The sequence below is a fragment of the Buceros rhinoceros genome, unplaced genomic scaffold (assembly GCF_000710305.1).
Source record: "Buceros rhinoceros silvestris isolate BGI_N320 unplaced genomic scaffold, ASM71030v1 scaffold2281, whole genome shotgun sequence".
NCBI classification, from domain to species: domain Eukaryota; kingdom Metazoa; phylum Chordata; class Aves; order Bucerotiformes; family Bucerotidae; genus Buceros; species Buceros rhinoceros.
Window position 1 is genome coordinate 23,641 of NW_010392298.1, and position 8,454 is coordinate 32,094.

At 40.8% G+C, this 8,454-nt stretch overlaps 1 protein-coding gene across 1 annotated transcript in view; it reads right to left on the bottom strand.

Moving 5' to 3' along the window:
• Positions 1 to 7,290, bottom strand: part of PLAC9 (placenta-specific 9) — a 10,231-nt gene extending 2,941 nt beyond the window's left edge. Inside the window, exon 1 of the mRNA XM_010144392.1 lies at positions 7,233 to 7,290. Coding sequence (XP_010142694.1) covers positions 7,233 to 7,290 — 58 coding nt within the window. The remainder of the gene's footprint in view (positions 1 to 7,232) is intronic.
• Positions 7,291 to 8,454: the final 1,164 nt, after the last annotated feature.

The following is an 8,454-nucleotide window of genomic DNA, read 5'->3' on the forward strand; positions in this document are numbered from 1 at the left end:
TCATTAGGTGGACCAAGAGCAAATAGGGTAGTTTTTCACTGTATTAACCCAGCTGTAAGTGACTGGATCACAAGTCTGGATGGAAAGTTGGAGTGAAGAACAGCACCAGTGGTTGTTCAAGGAGCTTTTGGCCAGCTGTAAGTTACATGCCAGGCTTGTTCTGTTTTGACTGTTCCCTAGAAATGGAAATGCAAGAGGGTTAATGTTGGCTAGCTCAGGTTAGTTGGCCGCTTGTCTTTCATCATTTATCTTACATCGTTCTGGTCCATTAAAAAAACCCCCAGAGCTCTGCTGTAGGAGAAGCAGAAGTAGCAGTCTGTCTTGTCCAAATCAGACTCTGACCCAGAGACTCTCTGGCCTTTCCAAACTGCCTAACAGGTGGGCATTTCTGTTGGCACTGCACAGGGGCTTCTTTCACCTTTTTGCTGATACAGGACATTAAATCCATAAAGTGGCTTTCTGAAGGAGAAATTACGTACCGTCTTAATCAAAATGCCACTTTAATCATCCCTTTAGCTTAGCCATTATGTGTGAAAGAGGATTCTGTTCAGCGTGGACCACTGCTCTCAGCAGGTGTGTGTAGATGGGGAGGTTAGATGTGATGGATGACTGTCACTTGTTCAAAGCAACATGTGCCATGACAGGTATGTCCAGCCAGTGTACGGTGTTTGCCTCTCACTGTGAGGTTAGAAAAACACTGCACAGCTTTCTGTGCACATGTACGTCCAGAGAACTAGGTGAAGGAGTTGCTGTGAAATGCAGGACTCAGTAGTGCTTGGTTCGTTGAGATGGTTGGTTCCTCTCTTCCGAGAGAGACAGCTTCCCAGCACTCGGAGCACGTTGCTGCATTATAAACTGTAGTGGGCTTACTGAAGGAGAAGGAAGTGTCTTGTTCTAATAGGACTGTAAGGCACAGGACTAGTGCAGTGCCTGAAAAATTTGACAAGTAGCCCAAGCCTAAGTGTCTCAGGAAGCACCCTGATAACTGATGTTAGCGAGTGATAAGAGGCAGTAGAAACCAAATTGTGTCTAGTTTCTGGACCTCACAGTATGGAGCTGGCTGAGGGCTGACCCAGCAGAAATCCTCTCAGCCGGGGCCTGTGCGTCTGTGTGTGGTTGGCGACTTTCACACCGGAGCAGAGGTGCGCTTGCCATTGCCCTTTCACTACCGTGCTGGAACAGGGTGCTTCAGGTGGGCAGTTGCTGCTGCTGGCTGGGCAGCCAGTGCTTGGGTCAGTTTAGTTTTCTTCTATTTTCTGAGCCTTGGCTTGAGGCTTTGGCAGCTAAAATCCTTGATTGTTATTTTGTTGTCTGGCTTTAGCTCTAAACCCACAGCCCTTAACTCTGAGATGGCTTGTTCACAGGACACATCCGGTCCCTTGTAGATACAGCACATATCTGGGTCACTATGGTCAGGCAGTTCAGCAGAAGCGATAATTTCCATGTGCTCAGAGAGAATCACAGGTTGCCTGTGAGTGCTGCCCTTCTCTGTATTGCAGCTGGTGAAAGAAAATGACAGCATCTGCCTTTGGCGCTGACCTTCTCCAGCAGCATCTCTACTTCATGTAACAACAGCAGTCACCTTGTAAAAGGAGTGAAAATTGAAGGCTGGAAGCCGTATAAGCAAAGCAACTAATGGCCTTTTAGGATACTTCCATGTACTTGCTGTCTTGTTGATGATAAACATTTTTACAATGTAAATCATAATTTTTACTTGCCTATGTATCAAAGAACATGCATAAATGCAGAAAACTTTGATAATGAATTTTAAAGCTAACAGCTTTTAAAAGTAAACTGTTCTTTGCTGTATAAATTACATATTTAAAATGTGTGGGTATTTGCAACTTCTAGTAGCTTAAGCAAGCGTGTAGGAGGCATGTTTCAATGTTTTAAATATCTCATTTGAAACTTAATGGATTACTTCAGGCAAATATTTATTGTAATGTTTCAATATGGCAGAGAGAAGATTACTTTTCAGTTGATTTCCCATCTGCAAACTCCCACCTGATGCTTCCTGCAAGTGAGGTGCTTAGTTCAATTTTTGGAGCCCATTCTATTTGATATATTGGTGGTTATTTTCCATCAAGAATCAGAATTCTCTTGCTCCACATAAGAAAACTACCTGTGCCTTTTTATCTCTGATTAAGTCCCCTGTGCTACGATGACGGTGCCCTTAAAGCTGGGTAGTTCTAACTGCCCTGTGCTGTGATACCAGCAGATGGAGCAGGAAAATGGAGAATCTCCGGTTGGATTGCTGATAAGGGTATGTTTAGTAGAAGAACACGCTTAGTGTTTGAAAGTAGTAGTATGATGAAGAGTAAAGATCTGTGTATCCTGGTCAGCCTGACTGTACAAAACTTGATCAGGAGCATAGAAAGAGCAATGAAGTAAGATTTACAACAACTTTAGCAAACAGGTTAAGAGGAAAGGCCTCTTAGTTTTAGAATACCTCTCAGTTAAGCTCCTCTGCCTCCTGTACATTTGATATATTCCCCCAACACCCCAAGATGTCACTTTGACACAGTTCCTGAAGAAGTCCTCTTCTAGGACCATCAGGAATCTGTCTATCCAGATGCTGTTAAATGGTTCGTTTTGATCATCCAAGTAGCTGCTAATGTTAGACATCAGAATAAACCTGAGCAACTGTCTCTGCACTGTCATTTGCTGCTGGTACTGACAGAACTGAAGTACACAATCGCACAGATCTGGTAGGTCTTTGTAAGGATCCTTTGTAAAGATGCACTGCTGGTCAAACTGAAGTTACAGGCTTGGTACAGAAATTACTGGGTTGGAGGAGGTGATGTTATGGAGGAGGTCAAGCTGAATGACTATAATTTTCCTTACTGGTCTTAAAGTCTATAAAATTCCTTTTGCATCATTCATTCTATGATCAGTGTGGTTTTGAAAGTCAGCTGAGAGTGCATGTTGTGCTCAGTAGGGAGGGAGGGGTAAAACAGAGCACGCCAGAAGCCAAAGGAAAGTACAAGTGAGATTGGAACAGGAACCAGATGGCAAATAAGAAAGCCTGAAATCGTGTGATAGGAGAAGGAGAATGAAGGATAACGTGTAAAACTCTCCAGGAAAACATACTATGCTGTGTGTTCTTGTTTGCACTGGTTTAACAGGATCATTTTAATCCTGGAGTTTATAACATGAAGTGGCCAGATAGCTTTTAATGAGAAAACGAAGGGGGTAGTAATGGATTTATGTTCCAGTAGGAAAAAGATCATGAACTTGAGTATCAAGTTCAAATGGGGACACTCCTAAGCAGTTTGGTGAAAATGTAAGACCTCTGAAGGGATTTGCTGATCCTTGCTGAAATTATTTCTTGTCTAAATATGTGTTGCACTCCACTTTAACATGCGTATATAACTTTGAAGTGTTAGCTCAAGAAATTACATGGTTTACAAAAGTAGTTAGTGAACTTGCAGCTGAATACAGTAAAGGTTCAATTGCTTTGAACCTGAACTGATACTATCAGTACGTTCAGACCTAAGACTATGCTAAACCAAGACTGTTAGTCATATTTAATTTGTGGGGCTGTTCTTAAAGGCATCAAATTTAGTTTCCAGTTATGTCAACCCTTAATTACACTGGTATCCTTAGATATACTGGAAATACTGGATTCACTTTCTGTACCACTGCTGGTTTTGTTATCACCAGTATGCCCAAATTCATTTTAAGCTGTATTATGTATAACTTAATCTGTATCAAATTGTCTTGTTAGGACATCAAAGATAATTGATTTGGATAGGACATGTTGTATTGGCGACGTTTTTTAATACACAGATTGTCTTCAAATTCTTACAGGCTCAGGAGTATATCCTAACTGGACATGGAGCAACTGCCAGGCTGTAATCCTGCCTGGAAAAGCTGTGGTTTAGGTGCATCAGAACCTCTTTATAGAGTTTAGTCGCTTAAAGATAGAGGAATTCTTGCCTTTAATGATTGCAATACAGGCTGCAGGAGTCGTACTAGTAATTTTACTATTTGTATAAGAAGCCAATTGTACTAATTAGCTTTTTATATACTGTTGTAGGTTAGTTTACACTGGAGGCAACTGCAGGGGTTTGCTTATATATACATGCGTGTATATATATATACACACATACATATAAAAATATATGTACACACACCTTTATTAGGTTCTAGCTTTTATGGTAGAATGACATTGTAAATTGCATACAAACATGGAATATCCAAAATGGGAGATGGAAAGAATGCATTGTATATTAGACAGAGAATCGACAATAGAAAGTATACAAGTTTGCATACAACTTGCATACGACTGAATTATGGTAGCAGAAAGAAATATGATAGTACAATGAAGGAATATCCTTGTAGGTTTTTTTCTAATACTTAAACAAAAAGTATTTTCCTCTGGCAGATGGTTCACGTGATCTGCAACAACTCGGGAAGTAACATAGTTATATACACTCACATAAATACGTACATACATACTAGACCCTGGCATTCATGGCCAAGACTCGCAACTGCTTCAACAAGAGCAGATCAGCTGTATTTATAAATACAGCTGCATCCTGCAGATGAACAGCACGAGTCCTATCTAAACCCCTGACTTTTTTGGAGTTTGATACTAACCTTTGTTTTACACATGGAGGTTACAAAGACCACGGAACATAATAAATATCTTTTAATGAAATACAACAAAACATAGGGTTTTACAGATATATAAAATCTGTAAAAATGCTCATTTCTGTTCAGAAGCCCTGCCTTCAGATGCCTCATGGTCTTAAACACAACTACGTCTGGATACACTTTGTTGTGACAAACTTTCTCTTTCCTCGTTGGTTGTCAGAGATTAGTGTTTGCAAATTCTGTGCAAAAAAAAAAAAGATTGTTTGGAGACAATATTCTGGTAGTTTACTATAAGGACAGAAAACATCTATAATGTGATACAGGTTAAACCACTACAGGTTAATCAGTAGAGAAATATGAGTCTGAGTCTGGTTTAAGATAGAACGTCTCACAAATTTTTATTGTTGACTTAATTCTACAATGCAGTAGTTTAATCTCTTGGAGGCAAAATGCTGTTCTGTGAGAATGTGAGTGGTCAATTTTGGGCAAAAGCTGGCTGTTCTGAAGGGATTTTTTTTTTCTCTCCGATTTACAGGCAATGGAGCTTACAGATATTTTCAACTTTGATACTGCATGTGGATATCAGAGGATGCAGAATGTTCTGAGAGGTCTCATTATGTTAGCCAAATGAAGAAAAACATTCTTAGACTTGGGTTACTTCAACTGGTAGTTAAAACTGAAGGAAACTTCTACCGTTTTAAAACAAATCATGCCACAATGTGGAGTGCTGAGCAGCGATGTCTCTGCTGGAGCTCTCCTGTTGCTGTCACCCTAGTAGCATGTTCAGTGTTTGGTTTGCTCAGCTAAATGGAGCACGTTGGTGGGGCCAGCCTGCTTGCCAGGTGCTTGTTTACCCGAGGACTCCAAGTTGCCTCTCTTCCATGCATAAACATGCATCAGAGACTTTGCTGCTGGGGTGCTGCACCCCTCAGAACACTTTGCCTGAGGTTTTTGTAAGAATGGAACCACGTTTAAATAGGGCAAGTATTGAATGTTCCAGTGCCCCAGGCTACATGGTGTGCTGTGCTTGAGCAGTACCCCACAAATTAACCCAGCAACAAGCAAACAACTATGGCCACTAGGCAGGAGCAAGTGGTTGTTATCTAGGAGGGCTCCCACCCCAGCCTCTCTTCCTGGGCTGCTTGAAGGCAATATGGATACTATAATATATGTGAATATGTTATTGTTCATATTAATGGCTGAATTAAAACTTAAATTCTACTTTGGTTAATTCTGAACCAGTTTTAAGAGGAACCCTTGGGGTTTGGAAGAGACGATCTGTAAGGAAATAAAAAATGAGATTCCCTGATTCAAAGGCAGCAAATGGAAAGTGGGGATTACTTGTTTAAGCCTGTCAGCCACCCAGGGTAATCCCCTGACTGTAACAGATGCAAAATTTCCCTTCTTAGATGAAGTACACCATTGAAACAGTTAAAATGATTCCCTGAGTGAGTAGCTACCACAGGGTATTAGACTCCACTGCAGTTATTACTCAAGTACTAGTCTGTTTAGCTGGATTTGATCTGAATTTGCTAATGATCTCGGCTTAAAATCATACTTTTGGGGGAATAAACAAAACAAAACCATTCTTCCAGCCTCTTTTTTTTTTCTTTCTTCTTTAATTTCATAATTTTTTGGTGAAACTTGCAAAACTCACAAGAGGATCATGAGTCCTTGTGGAGTGAAAACATGTTAGAGTGCTCTTGCTTGGTGTATTGATATTACAGTTCATGACTGATAAATGTTACAACGCCAGTTGGATGGAAGGGAATCAGGGTAAGGAAGAGTGACGAGGACTTGGGGGCAGAAGGGACTAACCTTTTTTAGGAAGTTTTTTGATTGTAATGGAAACTTTCTGCCCAGCCATGTAATACAAACACTGCGTGTTGTCAGGAAGTAACAGCAGAGGGAAAATAAAGCTGTGCCTCAGCTAGCAGAAAACAGGCTAGGAAGTGGTTACACGGGCAGTATAAACCCCCGAATTAGTCAAACTGAATAGCTTGCAGTCGCACTGTCAGCTACAACGTGATTGCAGGTTACTCCAGCATGGACTTGTCGTTAATTAAACAAGATTCAGATGCAAGCTAATCAGATGTCCTGTATTTATACTTTGTATACTTTCAAGGCATTTGGAGAAAGTGTTATGGGCCTCAAAATCTCAGGAATAAGTAATCCAAAACAGAAGAGAAAAAACCTGTGGTGCTGTTACCAGCAAATCTAAAAAGAAGGGTTTGAGTAAAGGGAAATCTTCCTTAGCTCACCTTAAACTTCAGTCTCATTTTTGAGTGGATTAGTGTGTATGTTAATAGGGCTGCCAGAACAGTAATTGCAGAATTCAGGACACTGGCTGCAGCACACCAATGCGGCTGTAAATTTCCGATAGTATCTCCCATGAGAAATGAAAAATCTCTGCCAAAATGATATGCCTCCAGGAAAGCCTTTAATAGGACAAAACCAGAGTTTTTTCTGTTAAAACCAATATTCCCAGAGAGTTTTGACACATACCTGTGTCACCTTTATATAAAACCCACTGAGTAAGCAATGCTTTACCTCCCCCTCCCACCCCCTACAAAGGCTTTGCCCATGCTAAGGTTAGGCTATAGTTTCTGCATTACAAGCTCAGAATCACTTACCTGAAAGATCTTGCTCCTGCAGGACTAAAATAAACACCAGGGTCCAAAGGCAAAGCATGGTTTCAGCCTGTCCAAGCTCTGCTGCAGTCCTGGTGGAGAGTCCTGCAGCCTTCCTCTCCTGCTTCACATTGACTCTGCCGTCCAGCTGATCACGCTGAGGTTTAGCCAGAGCTAGGAGGAAATATGCCCAGGCTGAGCCAAGATTCTTGAGCTGTTCTTTTCTGGTTCCCTCCTTTTAAAAAAACACTCTTCCAGCTCCATACAAAGTCCAGTTACCCAGGCAAGCTGGCAGTGGTCCAAGCTCCCCAAAGTTTGTTTTTTTTTTTTTTTTACCCTTCTGTTTATTTGCACAGACTACAACTGGAATGTGCTGAAGAGCTTTGGATCCTGTAAATACAGCACGCGGGGCAAGAAAAGGGAGAAAGGAGGAGGAAGAGGTGCTGGATGTTTCTTTCCCTGTAGGATTTCATGAAGAGTGGGGAAAGCAGGAAAAACAGAAAACACAATCTCTTTAGTTCTTTTGAGCTTACAGAGTTTTCCCCATTATTTGTTAATTTTGAAGACTGTAGAAACATCCTTTTTTGGGCAGTACGAAGCACAGAAATACTGTGGGAGTTGAGGACTGTGGTGCTTTGTTTAGACAGTATCACAGGAGCTTCTGAGGAGCTGTCTGAGCTCTTTTCAGTTTGGCAGGTTTTTGAATAGGTTAAACTTGGTAACATTGCAGGCAAAAATAGTGGTGCTAATGGTATTCTCACAATGCGTGTGATTTTTAGCAGGATCTTAATTAAATGTCAGTTGTTAGTCTTGAGAGTTCATGGGTGCTGACTGGATAAATGTTAATCTTTGACCCTACTAGGCTGATGTTCAGATTTAAGGTATCTCCTTCCTGGTACTGTTCCACTTATTCACTTAGGTTGAGTTACCTTTTTTCAAACTATTGGGAATAAAAGGTGAAAGGCCATTAAGGTGTTCTACTTAATCTGTTGTCCAGTTTAAACAATGAAACTATTGAAATTAAAAATGTGCAAAGTGGAACGCCACCTCTCTAGCAGTAAAAAAATCAAATTGCTCGAATAAGATTTATGAAAGTGAGCCTGTTAGAGATGTTATTGTAGAGTTCAAAGTATAATCATCCTTGGTGACTTCCAAATCGAGTTAGATCGTAAGCTCAATATAGGCAAAATAGCTTCAGTAATAAGATTCTGTGATTGGAATTTAG